This window comes from Rhinatrema bivittatum, chromosome 4 (genome assembly GCF_901001135.1).
Source record: "Rhinatrema bivittatum chromosome 4, aRhiBiv1.1, whole genome shotgun sequence".
Classification (NCBI taxonomy): Eukaryota; Metazoa; Chordata; class Amphibia; order Gymnophiona; family Rhinatrematidae; genus Rhinatrema; species Rhinatrema bivittatum.
The window spans coordinates 18,217,941-18,242,872 of record NC_042618.1 but is presented as its reverse complement, the minus strand read 5'-3'; the positions used below and the strand labels follow the sequence as shown (position 1 = coordinate 18,242,872).

The window sequence follows — 24,932 nt, the reverse complement described above, 5'->3', positions numbered from 1 at the left end:
AAAGAGTTTTGAGTGCAACTTGTCCAAAGGTATAGGAAAATTGGTTCTACCTGCTAATTTTCCTTCCTGTAGTACCACGGATCAGTCCACACTCCTGGGTTTTGCCTCCCCTCCAGCAGATGGAGACGAAGAGGTTTTGACAGACTCTGCCCTATATCCTGAGGTGCCACCCTACAGTCCCGTCAGTATTACTCAGTATCAAAGAATAGTTCAAAACCAAATTAACTACAAACAAATAACACCTGTCGTGAACTGACTCACTAATCCCAAATGGGAACAGGACCAGTTGAACACTGAACAAAATTGATCTGCAGATCCAAAATAAACAAATGCTGAACGAGCGGACTCTTCGTTACCTCTATGTATAAAGCGGGCGGGACTCTGGTCTGATCCGTGGTACTACAGGAATGAAAATTAGCAAGTAAGAACCAATTTTCCTTTCCTTGTACATACCCAGATCAGTCCAGACTCCTGGGATGTACCAGAGCTTTGTTACTTGGGGTGGGACCCGGAGAGGCCCGCTCTGAGTACACCTTCTCCAAATCCCCCAGAACCCGGGGCCTGGACATCCAGTCTGTAATGCCTCGCAAAGGTGTGTAAAGACTTCCATGTAGCCGCCCTGCAAATCTCTTGCGGCAAGGCTTGCTGGCACTCCGCCCAAGACGCTGCCTGCGAACAGGTAGAATGGGCATGAAGTCCAACCGCTAGGGGTCTACCACGCAGCAAATACGCTGAACTTATAGCCTCTTTCAGCCAGCGGGCTATCGTAGTCTTAGATGCCATATTACCTCTTTTTGGACCACTCCACAGCACAAAAAGATGGTCAGACATACGAAAACTGTTCGTAACATCCAGATAACGCAGCAAAGCCCTGCGAATATCCAACTTCCTTAAGTCCCCAGAAAGGGGATCCAACCGGTCCACTTCTGAAAAGGACAAGAGCTCCACTGATTGATTCAAATGAAAAGAGGAAACTACTTTTGGAAGAAAGGAAGGAACCGTCCTTAAGGAGATTCCAGAATCAGAAATTCTTAAGAAGGGTTCTCCGACACCTTACGAGCAGAAGAAATAGCCACCACAAAAATCACCTTTAACGTGAAATCTTTTAATGTCGCCCTTTCAGAGGCTCAAAGGGCGCAGCACAAAGAGCTGTGAGAACCAAGTTTAGGCTCCAGGAAGGACAAGGGAGTCTGACCGGGGGACATAAGTGCTTTGCTCCCCGAAGGAAACGAGCCACATCCGGATGCGCAGCTAACGCTACCCCCTGTATTGTACCACGTAAACAACCAAGAGCTGCTACCTGCACTCTCAGGGAGCTACACGATAAACCTTTGGATAGTCTGGCTTGTAGGAAACACAAAATATCAGAAAACGACACCCGGGTAGGAACCTCTTGTTCCATGCACCAAGATTCAAAGACTTTTCACACTCTGACATAAGCCAGGGAGGTGGACGTTTTACGAGATCTCAAGTGTAGCCACTACCGTGTCAGAATAATCTTTGCGCTTCAAAAGCTGCCTCTCAAAAGCCATGCCGCTAGACAAAAGCAATCCGCCTCTTCTAAACAGATGAGCCCTTGATGTAGAAGGTCCGGGAGATCCCAAAACTGCAGGGGCCCTGCCACCGCTAGATTGACCAGATACGCAAACCATGGACGTCTCGGCCACTCTAGAGCTACGAGGATTACCTCTGCTGGGTGGAGTTTTATTCGCCTGAGCACTTTGAGATCATAGGCAAGGGTGGAAACACGTACAGCAGGATGTTTGTCGGCCAGGGAAGAACCAGGGCATCTACTTCTTCCGCTCCTGTCTCTCTGCAGCGACTGAAGCAGCACGGGGCCTTGGTATTCTTGAATGTCACCATCAGATCCATGCTGGGTGTGCCCCACGTGTCGCATATGAGTCGAAAAGCCTCCTCGGCCAACTCCCACACCCCAGGATCGAGACAATGACGACTGAGAAAGTCTGCATGAACGTTGTCGACGCCGGCTATGTGAGAAGCCACAATGCTGACTAGATGCTGCTTCGCCCAGCTTATCAACTGTTGAGCTTCTATCACCACTGCTTGGCTCTTGGACCCTCTTTGGTGATTGATATAAGTCACCGTGGTTGCATTGTCAGACAGATCCCTGACCGACTTCCCCTGGAAGAGTGGATGGAAAGCTTGTAATGCTAAAGACACCGCGCTCTGGTCTCCAGACAATTGATCAACCACTGAGATTCCTTCTGGGATCATAGCCCCTGCACGGATTTCCCCAGACAAACCGCTCCCCAGCCGGAAAGACTGGCATCTGTGGTAACCACTGTCCAATCGGGCACTACCAAGGGAACTACACGGGTTAAGTTGTCCGAGAAGAGCCACCAATCTAGACTGGACCTTGCAGAATCCGTGAGAGAAAGGGGCAGATGAAATTGCTTGGAGACTGGGTTCCACCGGGAAAGCAAAGCTGATTGCAAAGGATGCATGTGAGCAAAGGCTCATGGCACTAACTCCAGAGTGGAAGTCATCGATCCTAGGACCCGCAAGTAATCTCTTTCTCTGGGAGGATGTTTGGACAATAAGTCTTGAATCTGTCCCTGCAGCTTGCAAATGCGGTCTGTGATAAGGAAACCTTTCCCCTGTTGCGTGTCGAACAGAGCTCCAAGGACTTCCAAGGACTGGGAGGTTACCAGATGACTCTTGGCAAGGCTGACCACCCAACCAAGCGATCACAATAGTTGAAGCACTTTGTGGACCGCCGAATGGCAAAGCGACTCCGATTTCGCTTGAATCAAGCCAGTCGTCCAGGTATGGATGCACCAAAAATCCTTCCCTCCGTAGTTGCGCTGCCATTACAACCATTATCTTGGTGAAGGTCCTGGGTGCAGGGGCAAGTCCAAAAGGCAGAGCTCAAAACTGATGACGACAACGACCTAGGATGGAAAACCTTAGGAACTTCTAGTGGAAGGCCCGGACTCCGATGTGTAAATATGCCTCCGTCAGATCTAGCAATGCTAGAAACTCTCCCTTTCGCACCGAGGGAATGACGGACCTCAGAGTCTCCATGCGGAAGCGGGGAACCCGACTGCATCTGTTGACTTGTCTTAAATCGAGAATGGGCTGGAAAGCACCCTCTTTTTTGGGTATCCAGAAGTAAATGGAATAGTGTCCCCTCCGCTGTTCCGCAGGAGGAACTGGCGTAATGGCGCCGAGCTCGAGAAGGCGCTGCAATGTATCTCTTACCACCCGACATTTCTCCTCATAAGCACATGGGGAGACCAGGAACCGGTGCCGAAGGAGACATGCAAAATCTAAAGTGTAACCGTGCCTCGTCACTGAGAGGACCTACTGGTCCGACGTCAATTTGGTCCATGCCTCATAAAATAGAGACAGTCTGCCCCCTATGACCGGCACAGAGGAATGGATCAGTCTCATTTCATTGTGGAGACTTAACTCCTTGTGCAGACTGGGGGTTACCGGGCCTGCTGAAGCGTCGCCTACGAAAGGACTGAGACCATGACTGCTGTCTATTTGAATTTTGCCTAAAAGAGGAACTGGAAGACCGGGGCGTTTGAAATCTTCGATTCCCACAGAAGCGAGACCTAGAAGGAAAAGAGACCCTCGACTTGGGTCTATCCTCAGGCAGTCGATGAACCTTATTCTCTCCCAGGGATTGAATCATGTCCTCCAGGTCCTTTCCAAAAAGTAACTTGCCCTTGAAAGGCAGAGAGCCCCAGCTGAGCCTTGGAAGAAACATCCGCAGACCAATTTCTTAACCACAGCGACCGCAGCTTCAAGACGCCCTACTTGGAGAGCTTCCCCCCTCTGAAAGAGAGTCATTGGCCTGTAGCGAAGTCATTGGCCCCAGCGAAGGCTAGCTCTCAAAGAAAAACTGCTATACATAGCCGCTCAGACTCCAAGCACTGAGACCTCAAATATTTTCTTGAGCTGAAGCTCCAGCTTTCGATCCTGTAGATCCTTGAGGGCCATCACCCCAGTAACCAGGATGGTGGTCTTTTTGGTGACAGCTGACACCACTGCATCCACCTTGGGAACTCAAAAGAAGGTCCAAAGCTTCCTCTGGCAGAGGATATAGCTTGTCCATTGCCTTACTGACCTTCAACCCTAGATCAGGGGTGTCCCATTCTCTGAACAGCAAAGTCAGTGACTGAAAAATGAAAAGGAAAGGAAGTAAGTCTGACCACGCAGGCCTAACAACACTAGATCAATAGTCCCCATCCGGGATTCTTCTTGTGGAGCCTCGATGCGTAACTCCCCCAAAATTGTGGGAATAAGCAGGCCAAGCTCCTCCTTTCTAAAAAGGCGGACCATCTTTGGGTCGTCACCCTCCACAATATGGGACCCGCGGACAGAATCTGTTGCTGTTCTGCATCCCCGTCAACCCCCCCGCAGAGGCTTGGATGACAGGTTCTGATCATCTGGATCGGAAACCTCCAAGGAAGAATCTGTGTCTGTATGGGGTGCCACTGACCTCAAGGGGCGCTTCAGCTTGGAGGACCCAGCGCCCTCCTTAGGTTTGGACTGCTTTCTGGAACTGGAAATTGGCACCGCGAAAGAAGATTTATCTGCAGCCTGCTTTTTCCCCGACTTCCTGGCCTTAAAGGCCTTATGAAGCAATAAAATAAACTCAGAAGTGGAGGAGTCTGAGGCCCCCTTGGGGCTCTCCTCCATTGCATCCAAGCCATGCCCTGCAGATTTGTCCCCCCCCCCACCCTGGGGGCCATTTGCTGCGGGGATAAAGAAGGCGGGAGAATCCCCTTCCCTGCCATGGCTTGCGTCGCCGACCTGATGGTTTCCAAAATGGCTTCTGTTCCTGCGCTCAGCAGGAACGGATCAGGGGAAGGGGGCTGTGGTCCTCAGAGCCCTTTAGAAGCCGTGCAGGCGTGAACTACAACTTCCCTGGTGGCCGTGGAGGTTCCCTCCCCCCAGGGAGACAGGGCGAACAGAGGCCGTCTCGAGAAAGTCGTGCGCCAAGCCGCATACCCGACATGCTGTTCTTCACAGCATCGCTGAGGGAAAGAAAAAAAAGACTCGGAGTCTGGCGAATCAGCAGCAAAAGACCGGCAGCGAGGGAAGGGAGAGTCCGAGCAAAGAAAATACTTTTTTTTTTTTTTTTTAACTTGCCCAGCAGTCCTCTATGGATCCTGGTCCTTCTGGGGTGAGTGAGCCAAGCTCCCCGGTATCACACCCAGTGCTGCTTCAAAGTGGCAATAGGGCCCTCGCCCCTAGCCTTAGCTGCCTCAAGCACCAGGGGGGGATGGCCCCCTCAGGACCCGGCAAACCCCTGGGAGGCTGAAGAAAATTCTCCTCGTTCTGTTCAAGATTTTTTTTTTTTTAAAGACCTAAGTTGGAATTAAACAAAAGCTCCCTACTCTGTCTAGTTTTTTTTTTTGTTTTTTTTTTTATACTAAGTAACAAGTACAGACTGTAGGTTTTGCACTCCATCATCTGCTGGAGACAGAGAAATACTAACGGACTGTAGGTGGCACCTCAGGATATAGGGCAGAGTCTGTCAAAACTTCTCTGTCTCCAGGCAAAACCCAGGAGTCTGGACTGATCCAGGTACGTACAGGGAAAGTCCAACCTAATTTCCTGCTCTCTATATTAGTGTTTCGTGAATGTGTGTGTTGTAGACCATGTAGCTCTCTGCAGACGTCCTGGATAGATGCCGAGTTAAGGTGTGTCATGAAGGGCCTTTGTTGGTTCTGATCGTGTGTATTTCATGCTTGGATAACAATAAGATATATATTGAGTAATTCATCTATTCAAAGAATGCTTCTTTACAGCCTCTCCTTTTCTATTGGCATCATAGCATATAAAGAGCTGGGAAGATTTTCTGATCGATCTAGCTGTGTCCATACAGATCAAGAGTGCCCTTCTATAGTCCAATTTATGTAAATCTTGTTCAGATTTCATGAGGTTTGGGATAAAATACTGGCAACATGAAACCTGGTCAAGATGAAATTGATATACTACTTTTGGCAAAATATTTTGGATGGGTTCTGAGCACCACACAATTTTTGAAAATGTGTGGATACGGCAGGTAACTAGAGCCTGTATGTCACTTACTCTTTTTGCTGATGTTATCGCAAATAGCAAGTGTCTTCCATGAAAGAAACTAAGTTTGTTGTTGCATAGGCTCGTATGGTGCCTCCATCAACCATTGCAGCACTGCATTTAAGTTCCATTGTGGAGGAGCTCTTATTGCTAGTTTTAAATTATGAAGTCCCTTTACAACTTAGATACCAATGGTTCTTGAGAAACTGACTGATCTTTTACATGTAGATAAGCAGCAATGGCACTTAAATTACTCTTACCAAACTGGACTTTAGGCTTGAGCTACGCAAATACATGATATATTTCAATAAAGTTGGTTTGGGACAGGTGAAGGAAGGCTGTTCCTTGAATATAATACCAGTTTACAAATCTTTTCCATTTATAGTTGTAAGGTTTTTGGATAGCTGGTTTTCTCGCTGCAAGGAGAAAGTCTTTTATACCTTGTGTTAGGTGAAGCTTTCAAATTAGCTGGCTTTCAACTTCCAAGTTGTCAATGCTAATGTCCAGAAATTTGGATGCAAAACTGACTCCTTTTATTGTGTCAAGAGGTTTGGAAACAATGGTAGCTTGACCAGTGGAGCTATTACCAGCCTTGGCGCCATAGAAACCAACTCCGAAATGGTTGGTACGGTGCTATTAGGATTATTAATCCTTTGTCATTTCTCAGTTTTTGGATTGTATTTGATATCAATGGAATTGGTGTGAAAGTGTAGAGCAGGTGTTTGCTCCATGGAATAAAGAACACATCCCTTGCGACTGACTAGCTGGATGGTCTTTTAGAATAGTAATGTGGAAGATTGTGACTGAACAGAGAAGCAAAGAAATCCACTTCTGGTGTTCCCCATTGTTGGAAAAATGTTTTTTCAGTGTGTTGTCATGAGGCTGCAGCTGATGACTCAGCCTATCTGCAATTATATTGTCCTTTCCTGAGAGATGTATTGCTAAGATATATATCTTTTCTTTTTGATGGCCCAATTTCATATAATTAGTACTTCTCTACAAAGTAGGATACTGTTTGTTTGTTTATATAAAACATTGCCACTTGATTGTCCATTCAAACCGGTAGCATTTAATTTTTTACACAAGGTTAAAGGCTTGTAGGCCATTGAGAATACCTCTCAATTCTAACAGATTGATGTGCAGAGACGATTCCTGCTGTGTTTGTTGTCCCTTTGTGGAAATCGAAGCCATAAGCACCTCCCCCCATCCTTGATGTTAGGTGTCTGTCGTTAATTTCTGGTAGTCTGATGGTTGAATGCTCTGGCTGCAAAGCAGGTTCTTTTTTGGGCCACCATCTTAGTGAGAGGATTGGCTCTTTGGTCACAGAGATCCTGTGACTTAGAAGCTGAATACACCGATTCCAATAACTCTTAAAGATACTATGCATGCCTCATCTTCAAATTGGGCAAGGGGAATGACATGCACTTTTGATGCCATGTGGCTTAATAATTTTATGAACTTTCAGCGGTCACCCATCTTTTTGAGAACAGCGAATGCACCATACTCTATGATTGCTCTTTGGATTGGAAATAGGCTTTTCCACTGACCATATTCAAGTGAGCTCCTATGAACTCTAAGCTTTATTTTGGGACTAAACTGATCTTTTTTAAATTTATCAAGAACCCCGGATATTGCATAGTTTGAATCACGATGAACAAAGAAGATAGATGCCTGATGTCTATGAATTCCTTTATTGAAGCGGAGACACAAAATTTGCCCGACTCAGGCCGAGTTTCGCCGTTTAACAACGGCTGCCTCAGGGGTATTTTGTTGAGGAATGCCAGGGTTCCCCTGCTCCTGGGATTCTTGGGCGCCGGAAAATGTCTGTTCATCATAGTTTCGTATACATTACTGTTGGACTCTTTTTAATGTGAAAAAAATCCCCAAATCCAGATGTGTAAGATTGGATATTGGGTATGACGCTACAAGAAGACTTGAGGCTGTAATCGCAAAAGGTGCCTCAACAAAATACCCCTGAGGCAGCCGTTGTTAAACGGCGAAACTCGGCCTGAGTCGGGCAAATTTTGTGTCTCCGCTTCAATAAAGGAATTCATAGACATCAGGCATCTATCTTCTTTGTTCATCCTGACGGCTTTCATAGATCGCCTTCCTTCATAGTTTGAATCACTACATTCATATCAATGACAGAGCTCTTGTAGGATGTGTTCCATATTAATCAGGTGTATAGGCACGGAAAGACTAGTAAGTTTTGCCTTCTTAAGTGTGCAGCTACTGCTAAACACTTCATGAACTCTCTTGGGTACTGCTGCAAGCCTGAATGGCAATACTTTATATTGATAGTAGCGATCTTGTATGATGAATCTTAAATATTTGTTTTCTGTTGATTGGGATATGTGCAATGGCATCTTTGAGATCTAAAGAAGTCAGCCAGTTTCCCTTCTGTAGAAGTGGAAGAATTGTACCCAATGAGGTCATCTTGAACTTTTCTTTCTTTAGATAACTATTTAAATCTGAGATCTAAAATTGGCCATAGATCTCTTGTTTTTGTTTAAAGTAGAATCCTTTCTTTCTGTTGTTGAGGGACTGACTGAATCGCTTTTGATTGCAGAAGACAACGTAGCTCTTGTTTGAGTATTTGTAACTGTTGCTCCAAATGCTGGTAGCATGAATAATGATGTGATGGATGGATCTGGAAGTTTAGAAAATATCCTTAATTTATGATTTTCAAAACCCATTTGTCGTTTGTGATTTGAATTCAATGAGATACAAAGTATCGGAATCTTCCCCCTACTGCTATTCTTGGAAATAGGTTCTGAAGGATATGTGACTGTCAAAAACCTGAGGAGAGTTCTTTGTGGGGGTTGCCGAATTTGTCTTTGTTGCTGCTTATTTCTGCCTCTTGGCCTGGTTTGCTGTTGAATTTGTTGATGTGGCTGTTGAAGCTGCTGCAGGAGGATTGGGTGCCACCTTATTAGTGATACAGATTGTATCTTCGTCTATGAGAATAGTAGTATGGTTTCTTGTTGGAATTTTCTTTGGAATGATGTATCCATTTGTGAGCAGAAAAGAGACTGGAGAGCCAAACTTTGATTTTTTTTTTTTAATGGATTCTTTCACTTTTGCTCTAAAAAAGCTGTCTCCTAAACATGGCGTGTCTGCTAGTTTTTCATGTACATCCTCCCTTAGACCAGATGCTTTTAGCCAGGTCATCCTGCTTGCTCTATGGCACAGGCTAAAATCCTGGAAGATGTGTTAGAGCCATAAATTGACTGTGTGATATGCTTTACACAGTCCTCAGTTTCTGCCATAACATTGCCAAATAATTTAAGTTCTTCCTCTGGTAGCTTTTATGCATGCTCCTAGAGTCTTTGCAAATAGTTGTACAGGTATTGAATCATCCGTATTTAATGAGCATCTATTCTTGATTGAAGGAATGTTTCCTTGTAAACCTTCTTGCCAAATGAATCTAACAGCCTAGGGACTTTTCCTGGAGAGATGGTTTGAGTAACCTTCTTAGCTCTTTTCAAGGCCAACTCTACAATCAGGGATTCTTGTGGCAGCTATACTTTACTATGCCCAAGGCAGTTTTGAACCCTATAGTTGATAATATTTTTTTGCTACTGGTTGTATTGAAAATGGTGTTTTCCATATTTTAGATTATACTTGTAGCAATGCTTCATGTATATGGACAGCTCTGAATTGCTTTGGAAGCTGAATAAATTTCAACACCCCTTGCCATTCAATAGGGTTTGGATTTTCTCCCTCCAATTCAAAAAAATGGCAGAAGCCATGCCTTTAAAAGGAATGTGGGGTATGTGGTATCTTCTGCTGGTGTCGAAGCTTTGCCCGGCTCAAGAGATGGGTCAGATGGCAGGCTGGCAAATAGTAAATGTGATGCATAGTCCACAGAATCAGAAGAGCCTTGCAAACATTCTGATATAGAATATCTGCTTTTTCTTCTTTTTGAAAGAACGAGGGTGGAAATTTTGCTTGAAGCTTTTCTTTAAGTTTCTCAAGAATTAGAGTCTGGATTAATATTTTTTTCATTTATGTTTTAAGGAAATCTGACCAAAAATTTTGTACAAAGGAATGAATTTCTGATAAGAGTGGTAATGGTAACACAGGCTGTAGGGACATATCCCATGTTTTACCACTGATAGTATCGTATATGAATCATAATAGCCAAGAAATATGCAAATATAGTGACAGGCCAAAAACACTGTCATAGCTAAAGAAATGAAACCTTGCCCAGATGAGATCTTTAGACCAGCACTGAAGGATGTTTATCAAGATCTGCCTGTTAGTAAGAGCCTGTGTAAACAAAACAGAGGCAGAGAGAATACAGCCACTTAAGCTCATAAAACAGGAGTCACGACCCGGCCAAGGGAACTCCAAAGGTCAGAAGGACCCCCACCCTTGGATGAAGGGACAGCACTCTGAAATGAAGAAAACACTGACTGGCATACAGCTTGGCATACGTGGCAGTACCCCCCCCCCCCCGGCAAAGAAAATGGGAGGGGGAAAGACCTGCAATGTGGCAAAGACCCTTCACTCACTACATAATTATGCACAAGCTTATACATATTTTCAGCTGGAAAGTATAAGAAAGGGGACAAATAAGGAAAGGAGAGCGAACCTGAAGCAGTCCAACACCCCCTGCTATCAAGGAGGGAGAAGACTAGGTGTGGCCAGGAGACCGGAAAGAGAAGACACCCTGCTTAGGGTTGGAGAGTGACATGGGGTCTGAGACGGTGAGGGGGCCGAGAAAAGCCCAGCAGCTCTGCTAGTACCAGAACCTGAAGCAAGCCCCAGTCAGCCCAGCAAGTACCAGACCCAGAAGCAAGCTTCCTTCCCGGACCGCCCGCCAACTCTGCCAGTACCAGACTCAGAAGCAAGTCTTTTCCCCTGCCCACATTCTCAAGACCTCCAGTCAGCATCTGCTTCAGAGGTGAACAGAGGGATAATATGCCTGAAGTTGGGACCAGGGGTAAGTAATTTAGCCATAAGTATTAATATATTAAGCAGGCTAAGGTTTATGGCATGTTTGAAACCACCCATGGCACAGAAGTTTCTTTAGGGTAAACTGGTGTTTAGTGGCCAGGATATTAGAGACAGGAATTGTTATCTTCTAAATCCTCCCAAATCTGATAAATAAAAGTCTAATTCTGAAGAGAACACGTTTTCTTTTTCCTGAACTTAGGATCGTGAAGTATAGTGGGAGGGGAACTGGAAGTGTCCTGTAGCAGACAGGTCCTTGCATCCCTAAACTTACAATACCCTCTTTCACTAAATGGTACTTCCGCCTAAAACACTGGAGGTGAAACAATGCTGTTGGGGGTCAGAGCCTGCTCTTCATTTTGAAGATTTCTGTTTCCTGATGGGTTGGCGCCCATGATCCTGTGTCATGATGTTTCTGCGCCACTGATTTTGCACCATTCGGCACAATGGCTCTGTACCATGATGCCTCAGCTCTAATTGCTCTGTGCCATGACACCACCACATCAAGGACTCCATGCCGAGAGGTGAAGAGGTTAAGACTCGATTTTTCTTCCCTGCAGGACTTTTTAGATTCAAGGAAGAATCTGATGGTGATGATTCTTGATGTCTGTTTTCATGACGATTCAATCAACCCCCATCCAATGATTGAGATGATATTTGAGTCTGAGGTCCCAAAAAGCTAATGCCTGCAGGAACATTCTGCCACAGGGGCCACAGTTTGTAATCATAGTATAGTCCGACGCACAGATCACGAAGATCCGCCACAGCCATATTTTGTGACATTTATCACAGAACTTAAAAAGGTCTCTTCCCTCCCCCCCAACGAAGCCTTCAATAACATTTTTCTTAGAATCTAACAAAAATCACAGTTACGGCCTGAAAGAGAACATTTTCCTCCGCAAAAAAAAAAACAAAAAACACATCCGACCCTTTAAATCGACCCCCCGCCCTCCCCAATTATTTTTTTACCGAGGCCCGTGCCGCAAAAAAAACAAAAAAACCCATCCGACCATTTAAATCAACCCCCCCCCCTCCCCGACCCATCGCTATTTTTTTTTTACGGAGGCCCGCGCCGCAAAAAAAAAACAAACCCATCCGACCCTTTAAATCGACCCCCCCCCTCCCGACCCCCCAAAACCTTTTAAAGTTACCTGGTGGTCCAGGGGGGCCTCGGGGAGAGGAGAGATCCAGGGGGGCCTCGGGGAAAGATTTCCCAGGCATCACCTGTTCTAAAAAAAAAAAAAAATGGCGCCAATGCCCCTTTGCCCTTACCATGTGACAGGGTATCCGTGCCATTGGCCGGCCCCTGTCACATGGTAGGAGCACTGGATGGCCGGCGCCATCTTTAAAGATGGCGCCGGCCATCTTTACTCATCAGCCCATAGTATAATATGGGCTGATGAGTAAAGATGGAGCCGGACATCCAGTGCTCCTACCATGTGACAGGGGCCGGCCAATGGCACGGATACCCTGTCACATGGTAAGGGCAAAGGGGCAACGGCGCCATTTTTTTTTTTTAGAACAGCTGATGCCTGGGAAATCTTTCCCCGAGGCCCCCCTGGATCTCTCCTCTCCCCGAGGCCCCCCTGGCTCTCTCCCTGAAGCCCCCCTGGACCACCAGGTAACTTTAAAAGGTTTTGGGGGGGTCGGGAGGGGGGAGTCGATTTAAAGGGTCGGATGGGTTTTTTTTTTTTCTTGTGGCGCGGGCCTCCGTAAAAAAATAATTAGCGATGGGTCGGGTCGGGAGGGGGGGGGGTCGATTTAAGGGGTCGGATGGGTTTTTTTGCGGCGCGGGCCTCCGTAAAAAAATAATTAGCGATGGGTTGGGTTGGGAGGGGTCGATTTAAAGGGTCAGATGGGTTTTGTTTTTTTTTTTTTGCGGTGCGGGCCTCCGTAAAAAAAAAAATAGCGATGGGTCGGGTCGGGTCGATTTAAAGGGTCAGGGTGGGTTTAGGGGATTTTTTGGTGTGCCCTATTTAACGATACAATACAAATGCCCCTGACGATAAATCGTGGGCATTTGTATTGCATCGTGCACTCTAACGATTTTGGACGATTTTAAAATTATCTGACGATAATTTTAATCGTTCAAAAACGATTCACATCCCTACTATATACAAAAGAAAAAAACAAAAATAAATTATAGATCCAGAAAGATCTAGATAAGAAAGAAGTCCCACTGATTTACTATTATCCTGTGAAAAGGAATCTATAATCAATATTTTACCTCTTTGTACCAATGGCATCTATTTCATCAATGAAAACAATGGAAGGGGCGTGCTCCTCAGCCACTCGGAATAACTCACGCACCAGCTTCGGCCCATCACCCAGGTACTTCTGAATGAGCTCGGAGCCAACAACTCGCAGGAACGTGGCTGACGTCTGGTTTGCTACGGCTTTGGCCAATAAAGTCTTACCTTTTTTGGTGGGGAGGAAAAGCGCATATTACATGCTAAGAAACTGCATATTTAGCCAGAACTGCATCCGCAAACTTAAACAGCATTTCCTACAGCTTTACATTACAAACACCATGCCGCAAAGAAAATAACAAATGGAAAATGTGTTACTATTCTGACCTTTCATAGACTTTCCTAGCATGTTAACACAAATGTGGCTAATACTGTAGACAACTAGGTAGTAATACTCTGCATCATCAAGTGTGGAAGACCCAAGCTTAATTCTGCACGCTTGTTCCTGTAATGCATGTTATCTCAGACTGGATGAGCTTGAAGGGAGCTCAGTGCTGCCTCCTAGGTACAGGATTGTAGTGGTACACACAGGGCTGGGTTTGTAATGTAAAGCTGTCATGAGGGACAGGTAAGACAGGCAATTGCCCTGGGTGCCAACTGGGTGGGGGGGGGGGGGGGGGGGCGGCCACCACACTACCCCTTTTAAGTCTGAATCTGCTTTTAAGGGAAGGGGGTCGCCAAAAGCAACATTTTCCTGGGGAGCTGCTTTGCCCCGTAACTGCCCATAATCCAGGTTAGAAGGCAGCTAAGAGACATTGTGACCATAATTGTGATCTAACTCTTCCTGTTCACAAGTTATGAAACCTAAAAAAAAAATAAAAAATGCTGAACTCATTGTTTTCACAGGCATTTGAGTGCTAAGATGAAGTTCTGTTTTACAATTGAAGTTTTTTCAAGGTATTTGATTATCATCTCTCTGAACTTAATATACTTATTGTCAAGAGATGCTGTTTCTCATTGTAGGTTGTTTTATTTTGTATATATTAAGATTTTATGAATGTATTGATGCGAGACGCCTACTGCTAGGTATAGACAACATATAGCAGGCATAAATAAATTTACAGGCTTGTCGCTTATTCAAACTAAACAGTTTACATCAACTTTCTCACTGCTCTTTCATTCTATAACTTGCATTTTTGAAGTGGCCTTCTTTACATTATTCCTAATAAAACCAACCAGGCTTATCAGGAAATCTGGGTTTCACCAGTCAGACCTATCCCCATGAGAATGTTCTTGTTTTTGTTAATCTACTATATATTTGGCATGAATTAAATAATGCTATCATTGTATAGAAAAGAAGCCCCATGATAGCCTTAGCACGGTGCTTATATAGTGGACATGCAAGTTGATGCGATGTGTGTGAGCCCATCTGATGTGAGGACTTGGGCAGTGTACTTTGTATAAGCGCACCTGTGCCAGGAGGACCATACAGAATGACTCCTTTGGGGGGCTTTATACCCATCTCCTCATAATATTCGGGGTGCGTCAGAGGGAGCTCCACAGACTCCTGCAGTTGCAGAACAAACAGAACATAGATCATTCATTCTAACTACAAACAAAATATTTCAAAATCAAGCAGTCACTTAAGAATTCCACATGGTCTGTTTTATAAGAGCTGCAGGTCACGAGTCTAGCAAGAGAAAAGAATGGCAGGGGGAAAAAAAGATACGGAACCAACAGCAGAGGTGAGGGAAATGAATGACTGCGATGCGATGTGTGACCACACCCCCCCTGACGTCACTGGGAGCCCCGGCGACGGTTGAAGAGCACCCCTTCGTGCAACCCTTGTGCTTCTAAAAAAAAAAAAAAAATCTTTTTATATTTTTCTGTAATTTAACCTTTATTCCAACCGGTATGATTTACATCGGATGTAAGAATGTCGGTATATAAAAATTAAAAATAAATAAATAAATATACAACAGTGGTAAAAAACAGCAAAATGCATACAAATATCACCATCTATTAAAACCAAATACAAAGCTAAAACAAAATATAAAACAGTCAAAGAAAAAATAAAACACAAGACGACACTGTGTATAACCCAAAAAAAAAAAATCACATCCAGGGCTAAAACTTCACTCCTACTATGATGTAAGAAATAGCCAAGTCTTTAGCTGCTTTCTAAAGCCACCATTTTGCCATTCTGCTTTTTTCAGTAACTCTTAAGAAATTTCAAATTTAAGTTTTTTTGAAGGCTCCTCCCACTTAAGTCATTTCCACCATTATGAATCTCCATAAACTGCTGCTGTGCTGGTCCTGATCAGAGACCCACAATCACCAGCAGGAACTGGAAAGGTATTGCTAAAAAGAGGACCACAAATATAATTCAAGGCATGAACCATTTGCTTCTCCAAAAGGTGTAAAAAGAAAATCTCGGCACGTTTCTCTCCTTATTCCAGCCTCTTTTGGTTTTATGCCTATGAATATTTGTAGGCATTTACAGTAAGTGTGAGAACACTTTATAGTCCTGACAATGCCCGTCTGTGTCCTTTTTCCAGCTGTGCACATGCAGTTTATGTGTTTACATTTCCTGGCAATAAGTTACATGGGTAAATTGTCCCTATGTGCAAGTGAAAAAGGACAGAGGGAAAACAACAGGAGCAGGTGGTGGCAAGATCAATATGGCTCACAGGGATCCCCAGGCCCCCCCCCCCCCCAGAGGCCACAGCAGTGGGGAGGGAAGGGGTTCCAGGCCCTGCCACCAGCCACAGCATCAGGGCTGGCAGGGATCTCCAAGCCCCACCTGTCAAAAAGGAGCAGCAGCTGGAAGGGAATGGTGAGTACATGAAGAGAGAGGACTGGAGGCGAGGAGTGAGAGAGTTGGGAAAGATAGAAGAAGAGGTTGAGGGGGTGGGGTGTAAGGTGAGAAAAGAGGAAGAGGATGAACGAGTGGTGGAATCAGTAAGAGCTGGAGATGAAGAATGCCTTTGGAAACTGTGTGAACTCCCTAAGTACACCTTTCCAGTTCTGTTGTCAATAAGTATACTAATACTGATATTACAGAGACTTGTTAGTAGCACTGGTTTAAAAAAACAATATAGTTCAATAATACAGGTTTCAACTTTGTGCTGTTGGTGCAGTCCCTTGAATAACTGTCGAGGCTTTTTTTTTTTTTTTTTTTTTTAAACAAAGAATTTTTTTCTGCTATATACCAAGGGAAAAACAACTACCTTGATTTCCTGAATTTGGTTGTCCAGCCCACCAATGTCGGCATAAGTCTCCTGAGGTGCTTTCTCCACTTTCATCACTGTGACTAAAGGATCTGTATCATCCATAAGAACTCCGATCACAGCATGGACCTAGCAGGAAGAAAATTATTTCCTTTATACACAAGACCATTAAATTAACAGATTCCATGCAATCAGTTAGTTCATGCTTTGCAACATATTAACCAAAAGAGATAACCGCTTTGCAGTTTGGGCAGAAGATGACAAAGAAAGATATTTCGGAATCCCATACTGCATCTTTACCAAACTGAACCGGGGGGGGGGGGGGGGGGGGGGGTGTCACATGATGTGGTGGCCTTCAGCAGACGCAAAGCTTGGAGCTCCGGGGACCATTACCTCATTTTTTTCCCATGATTTTGTGGCGATCCTGGTGGCATTCAGTGTGCGAGATTGTGAGCTGTTGCGTGGACTCTGGGGCTGAGGTTATTAGGAGGTAATGTCTGTATATAGGCTGGCTAAATCGAAGGAGAAGGCCAAACCCGTGTCTACAAAAATGGCTGACGCTCTAGATTCAGCTGACCCGGAAGACTTGGTCTTTGGTAATAAAGCTAACAGACACAGTTGTGAAAGCTCTGGCAGATAGGTTTATTCACATTTCGGTTCAAATTAAATCGTCTCTTACTGAAATTGGACCACAACTGCACCACGCTGAAGGGCGTCTCTCTCAAGTGGAAGATGACACTTTGAAACTAGAACGTCGGGTGCACGAGCTTGAAAAACCCATGGCGGAGAAAGATGATAAAATAGACAAATCTTGAAAATTGTGCATGTAAGACTAATCCCTACTTTGTGGGGATTGCTGAAGAAGGATATTTCTAAACTTTTGGAAGATTGGTTATTTCTAGAACTGAGCCTAGCAAATTTACAGGGCAAAATGATTTTTGAATGAGTGCACCGAAATGGGCCTAAAATGGCAGGACGCACAAGACCGAGGATTATCATAGCCAAGTTCTCGCACCTCCTATACAAAGGTATGATTTTGCAGGCATTTTATAAAAAGAAAGCTCTGCTACATCGAAACCAGAAGGTCCTTCTTTTCCAGGACTTTTCCAACCGAGTTATGCTAAAACACCGAGAATTTTCTCCTACTTGCTCTAGTCTTGCGCAGCACAATATTCAATTTTCACTACAAAACCCAGCACGTTTGCCTGTGTGGCATCAAGGCAAAAGATTTGATTTCCAGGTGGCTGAGGAAGTGAAAACATTTGTAGCCAACTTGCTTAAGGAACCAGAGTGAGCTGCTTTATGTTTTTTCTTCTGAAGATGGTAGGGGCTTTCGTGTTTGTTTTCCAGCTGGGATTTGTGAGCGAATATACCCTGCATTATTTTTTAACATATGCCATGGGACTCGTCTGCCTGTGCTTAAGGGATGCAACTAATACGGGCTGATCTACAGAATTAATTTGACTTTACAATATATCAACCACTGGTAATTGGACACGGTTACTATTTTTCCTTTTTGTAGGTGATTTTAACGGTCTGTTGGCAAAAGAGATCTGGACAAAGAAGTCCTCTGAAAGACAGTATGTCCCTTTCTTTTTCCAGTACGCATGCGGCAGTGTCCATTTTCAGTGGCAAAGGACTTTTATTGTTGCTTTATATTGTGTTGTAGCATTTTTGTTATATAAATGGCAATTGATCCTAGTCTGCCTTTTTTCTCATTGATATTAATGGTAGTGTTTTCTTTTATTTCCTCTCTCTCCTTAAATGTACATTTGATTGAAAGAGTTAACATAGTTTTCTATTCCCTAAGATTGTTTGATGGGGTGTATAACATCTTAGGCGGGGGAGAAGGTCCCCAGACACGTTTTACTGACCTCTAGCTTACTTTGTAGGTGATGGAATTGCTGGGTTATCATTGTGGAAGGGAAAAGGAGGATAAGGGGAAGGAGAGATTTGGGGAGGGCAGGATGAGGAAGAGATTTTTATGCTACATCTTGAAGCTTGCAGTCTGTGACAGGTCCTTAAAATCTTTTTTTGTTCTTGTCTCTGTGCCGGATAGGGAGAGCGAGATCGGATGGTCCCTCTATCTGTCCTAGTTTGGTTTCTCACTGGAACAGTGTTTTCTTAACTACTTTTTATTGACTGAATATGGGGAGCAAAACCCATTTTTTTCACATGGAAATGTGGCAGGGATGGGTTCCCCTATTAAGAGAGAGAAGGTACTCTCCCATTGAAATGTCAGATTGTGTTTCTACAGGAGACGCATATGACAGACCAGGAACACTCTAAGCTTAAAAGGAGATGGGTTTCTCCAATTTATGCAGTGCAAGATACATCTAAGAAATGTGGAGTGGCTATTCTATTTCACAGAAATATAGCAGTCCAGCTATCCCAGATTTGTTCTGACCCTCAAGGAAGGTATATTGCAATTACTGGTCTTCTTTTCGGTAAGCCTGTTCATCTGCTCATAACAGATGTGACCACGCCTCCTTTACGAAGGTAGTCAGTGTTCTGGAATCTCTGGGAAATGCACTTTTGATTATGGGGGGTGATTATAATTGCATAGTAGATGCCCAACTGGACAGACATTCAAACTCGCCCCAATCTCACCCACGTAGGGATAAGGGTATTTCCTTTTTGTGCGAGCATCTCCAACTTCTGGACTCTTGGAGAATACTACATCCGGGGGGAGGGGGGAAGATTTACTCATATAGCACGGGCACATGACTTGAAATCCCGGATTGATTTTCTTCTAATCTCCTCCAGTTACTTTTCCCCAACTGTGCTCCTCTGATATTGAAACATTAGTAATTTCTGATCACTGTCTGGTGTCTTGTTTTCTAGAACGACTCTGTTTTTTCAGGGAAGTCAAGAGTGGAGGATGCAGAGATGATTAGTTGCAGACCCTGATTTTAAGATCTTCCTCAATAACAAATGGGAGGAATATGCCCACAACAACAGACAGCATGTAGAGACCCCAGGTCTATTTTGGGAAACTGCCAAGATGGTTCTCCAAGGGGAAATCATCAGCTATGTTAGTAGTAAAAAGAAGGAACTAGACAGGGACATTGTCTCTCTTTCTAACTTGACACATTCACTGCAGCAGCAACTTGTCTCAAATAAATCCCAGCAAATCAGAACAGAATACTGGGATGCTCATAAGTTGCTTCACGATAAATTACATCAAAGAGCGCTCTCTTCTATCTCAAATTTAAAACAAATTCTTCCTGTATGGGAATAAACCTGGCAAGATGCTGGCTAACTTAGTTAAAGGAAAGTTTGCACCCTCATTTATCCCAAATGTGCATGGAGCAGGGGGAGAGTTATATGCATCCCCTCAAGCTATTAGTGAAGCTTTCCAACGATACTATCAGACTCCATATTCTGCTGAGGCAGCTAATACTGATAAATTACAGGAGTTTATGCGATGCGTTACATTACCTAAACTGACCCCCACGCAATTGGATACCTAAAACAAGGCTATCCTTTTGTTGGAGATAAGGCAAGCTATCAAGGAATTGTCACCTTTAAAATTACCAGGTCCTGATGGCGCACTTTTACAAGGCCCTTAGTGGCAAAGTGGAAATGAGCATTAAAATCTTGTTTGATGCAATGATATGGGATCAACGGATGCCCAGTTCCTTGAAAAGTGCCAATATTATACAAGGTGGTCCATGGAAAAGTAGCCTGCCTCCAATACCAGTGCATAGGGGGCAGGCTACTTTTCCATGGGCCACCCTATAGTTTTACCAAAACTTTGGTTACTTCATACCACCCAATTTCGTAGCTAAATATAGACATTAAAATTTATGCAAAAATTATTGCTGCCTGAAGTTAATTTAACTAATCTTTTTTCCTGAGGTCAAGCAGGGTTTGTGCATGGGAGAAGGGCGGAATTAAATGTTCACAGGGTTCTCATGCTGTTGGAAAATTGGCAGAGGTTGGGGGATCGTAGACCCAGTCTTGATCAGATTTGACGCAGAAAAAGTATTCGACAGGGTTTCGTGGTCGTATTTACAACAGCTTCTTCCCCGTTTTGGATTTCAGGAGTTTATCTGTGAAGCCATTCATCATGTGCTTTATTCCAATCCGGAGGCTCGAGCGTGGGTCAATAATTTTTTCAGCCCCCATTAACCTACAGAGGGGTACTAGGTAGGGGTGTCCCTTGTCCCCCTTGCTCTTCATTCTATCCCTGGAACCCCTAGAACTGACCTTAAAAGAAATTGTCATTGTAGCAGAAGGTGAGCCCAATTCCCCTTTCCTTAAGGTACTACTGTTTGTGGATGATATTTTACTGTTTCTGCTCAAGGCATGAGAATTTATGTCAACTATCCTAAATGTTTTTTGTGAATTTGGTAGTTTTTCAGGCCTAAAACTAAACTTGGACAAATCTGAGGCTTTTGATTTCAATGGAAATTTACAGAGTACGTGGCTGAATTTTCCCTTGAAATGGGCAAAGGATGAAATTAAATATTTGGGTTTAGAATATCATAAGAATCCTAAAATGTGGTATCATTTGAAAATTCAGCCTCTTTTGACAGACTTCCAGAGGACGTGTGAGAAATGGATGTATTTTCCCCTTTCTTTTATGGGGCATATAACGCTCATAAAGATGATGCTATTACCTAAACTTCTTTATGACTCCATTCATTCTATGACTCCATTCATTCTAACTAACAAAACTATTCTGGCCTTTTTAAAAATATGGTATAAGTTTATTTGGAGGGGCAAATGTGCCAGGATGTCAATGAAGGCCCTGATGGTTCCCAAGGAAGACGATGAGGGAGGATTCCCTAACATTAGGTACTAAAACACTGCTTGCAATCTTAGATGCGTTGGTGACTGAATTGGGAAAGCAAGTCACTATCGTTGGCTACTCCATACTCTCTTCTGTATGTATTCTATTTCCGAGCAATCAATTACTACCACATCTATCTAGTTCACTGTAAGTCACCACTGCTCGCACTGCTTGGAAAGCCCTAAGGATACAGTTGAATCTTCCTTGGGAACGATTATATCTAATACCATTAGGGGGCAATCCTAATTTTATACCAGGGAATACCATACAGCTATATAAAACACTTGATCATCAGCAAAGAACTTTTGTATTGCCATGTATTGATTTACATAGCAGGTTCAGTCTTGAGTACTGTACTAGTCATATAGATTTAAGGCAGCAAGATTATTTAACATTTTTGCAAATTAAGAGTTTTATTACATCTTTTTTTCAACTCAGCTCTGAGAAATACTCTTCCAGAGCCTTTCAACGGTTTTATTTTTGTTGTACACAGAAGCAGCACTATTTATCTGGATTGTATAAATTCTGGCACTCCATTGCCTCATATGGGATTCTGCAATCCCTGGCTGAGATATGGAGTGCAGATCTAGGAATAGAAATCCTAGACGATAGTTTTGTCTGCTCCTGTGTGTTGTATAAGAGATCAGATTGTGTCGCTTTTAGGGAACTACAGTTTAGAATCTTACATAGGCTGATTTTTTCTCCAAATAGGGCATTTAAGGCTGGAATAGCAGAGCATGGGAATTGCATAAAATGTGGCCACTGAAATGCCACTTTGATTCATGGGCTGTGGGAGTGCACTTTAGCAAGGCAATTTTGGGACACTATTTGTCAATCTATGGGTGTTTGGTGGCAGGTTACCCTTGAGAGTTCTGCTGCAAAGTGTGTTCTGTGGGTGGACCCCGATGTTTAGGGGTTTGGGAAAGAAAGGAACACGTTTCTTTACAAATGTTGTATGGTGGGGAAACGTCGTCTTTTGCTTAAATGGTTAGATGACGACCTCCCTACAGAAAATGTGAGGCATAAACAATTAGTAGAATTACTATGCTTGAAATCAAAATCCATTAAATTGAAACCTCCATCCTATTTAAGGAGCTTTCTCAAGATCTGGCAATCCTTTCTGAAAACGTTATTGGACGAGATTCATCCTATTATTGAAAGACGTTCATTACTATGATAATTATCCTTCTCTGAATCTTCCAACTATTCTCCTTTAATATAGAAACATAGAAATGACGGCAGAAGAAGATCAAATGGCCCATCCAGTCTGCCCAGCAAGCTACGCACTTTATCCATTTTTTTATTTCCCTTTTTCTCTCTCCCACCTGTTACTATTGGCTTCCAGTACCGTCCAGCCCTAATTCCCCTCCACCAATGTAGAGAGCAGCGCCGTATCTGCATCCAAGTGAACATCCAGCTCAATTAGGGGTAGCAACCGCTGTAACAAGCAGGCCACACCCCTGCCCCATACTCTTACCCACCCCTGTTTTTTTTTTTGGGTTTTTTTTTTTTTTTTGGAGATGGCAGCCCTCCATCCTTCCGCTCCGTGAAGGTGGAACACCAACCCCTGGCATCCCGCTCCGTGAATGCCTCTGTGGCTACTGCCGCTCCGTGCAGTGTTTTGCTGCCTCCTCTTTATTCACGCCCTCTAGACTTGATGGATCCACAGTGTTTATCCCACGCCCCTTTGAAGTCCTTCACAGTTTTAGACTTCACCACTTCCTCCGGAAGGGCATTCCAGGCATCCACCACCCTTTCCGTGAAGAAATACTTCCTGACATTGGTTCTTAGTCTTCCTCCCTGGAGCCTCAGCTCGTGACCTCTGGTTCTGCTGATTTTTTTCTGATGGAAAAGGTTTGTCGTTGTCTTTGGATCATTAAAGTTTTTCAAGTATCTGAAAGTCTGAATCATATCACCCCTGCTCCTCCTTTCCTCCAGGGTGTACATATTTAGATTCTTCAATCTCTCCTCGTACGTCATCCGATGAAGACCCTCCACCTTCCTGGTTGCCCTTCTCTGTACTGCTTCCATCTTGTCTTTGTCTCTTTGTAGATACGGTCTCCAGAACTGAACACAGTACTCCAGGTGAGGCCTCACCAAGGACCTGTACAAGGGGATAATCACTTCCCTTTTCTTACTCGATATTCCTCTCTCTATGCAGCCCAGCATTCTTCTGGCTTTTGCTATCGCCTTGTCGCATTGTTTCACAGACTTCATATCATTAGACACTATCACCCCAAGGTCTCTCTCCTGCTCCGTGCACATCAGCCTTTCCCCCCCTATCAAATATAGTTCATTCGGATTTCCACTCCCCATATGCATGACTTTGCACTTCTTGGCATTGAATCTCAGCTGCCATATCTTTGACCACTCTTCCAGTTTCCTTAAATCCCGTCTCATTCTCTCCACTTCTTCCGGCGTGTCCACTCTGTTGCAGATCTTAGTATCATCCTCAAAAAGACAAACCTTACCTTCTATCCCGTCCGCAATGTCGCTCACAAAGATATTGAACAGGACCAGTCCCAACACCGATCCTTGCGCTACACCACTTAAAACCGCTCTCTCTTCAGAGAAAGTTCCATTTACCATCACACATTGTCTTCTGTCCGTCAACCAGTTTGCAATCCAGGTCACCACCTCGGCACTCACTCCTAAGCTTCTCGTTTTATTCACCAGTCTCCTGTGCGGAACCGTATCAAAAGCTTTGCTGAAATCCAAGTAGATGACATTGAGCGCTCTTCCTCGATCCAATTCCTTGGTTACCCAGTCAAAAAAGTCAATCAGATTTGTCTGACAGAATCTTCCCCTGGTGAATCCATGCTGCCTCTGGTCCATCAATTCTCCGGACTGTAGATAGTTCACTATTCTCTCTTTCAACAGTGACTCCATTACTTTTCCCACCACCGAAGTGAGGCTAACCGGTCTGTAGTTACCAGCCTCCTCTCTGTTCCCACTCTTGTGAAGCGGGACCACCACCGCTCTTTTCCAATCACTCGGCACCACTCCCGTGTCTAGGGATCTTTACTCCCTGGATAGAGTACAGAGGATGCCTCTTGTGCTGTACATTAGCGCTTGTAGATGCTGATACAAGCCGATAATCAAGCGCCTTCTAGTAACAGCTGTTGAGGTCTGTTGAAGGCTTTCTTTTCCCATATGAGTTTGTGGGGGGGAGAGGAGAAGGAATGGGGTTAATGTGGATTATTCGGATGTAAGATATCTCGCTATAAAGATGATGGGAATTTCACTATGTGATGGATATTGCTTGTAAGAGGATATCTTCTGTTAAGAGTTATCTGTCTATTGGTGTTGAAAATTTTAATAAGCAAGTTATGCAAATAAATAATTGAAAAGTACTGCATTAAGAAACCCCTGTATTACAGCACTATGTTAAACAGCTGTGGTTCATGGTTAAATGACATGTTAATGCACACGGACAGACTGTACTAGGACTGGGCACATTCTCGGCCTTACAAGAGAAGAGAAAGCTGCACAAGGCCCCAGGGGAGGGTGCTGTCACATTGCTGTTTCCAGGGAGGAGAGGTGAATGAGCTCAGGGTTATATTTATCAATTCCAACATACATTAGCCTTGGTCACCAAACAGGAGGAGGACAAAAGGTTAGAGTAAATCATGCTTAGAAGCCAAACAGTCTGTGAAATGAAAACTGTTCCTTGCACACCTTCCCCTGGATTACCACGTA

General features: G+C 44.1%; 1 protein-coding gene across 1 annotated transcript in view; it reads right to left on the bottom strand.

The window, feature by feature from the left end:
• PSMC1 (proteasome 26S subunit, ATPase 1) overlaps positions 1 to 24,932 on the bottom strand; it is a 60,479-nt gene that overhangs the window by 8,174 nt on the left and 27,373 nt on the right. Inside the window, exons 6-8 of the mRNA XM_029597777.1 lie at positions 16,436 to 16,564; positions 14,676 to 14,772; positions 13,244 to 13,433 (exon numbers count right to left, since the gene is read on the bottom strand). Of these exons, the coding sequence (XP_029453637.1) occupies positions 13,244 to 13,433; positions 14,676 to 14,772; positions 16,436 to 16,564 (416 nt within the window). The remainder of the gene's footprint in view (positions 1 to 13,243; positions 13,434 to 14,675; positions 14,773 to 16,435; positions 16,565 to 24,932) is intronic.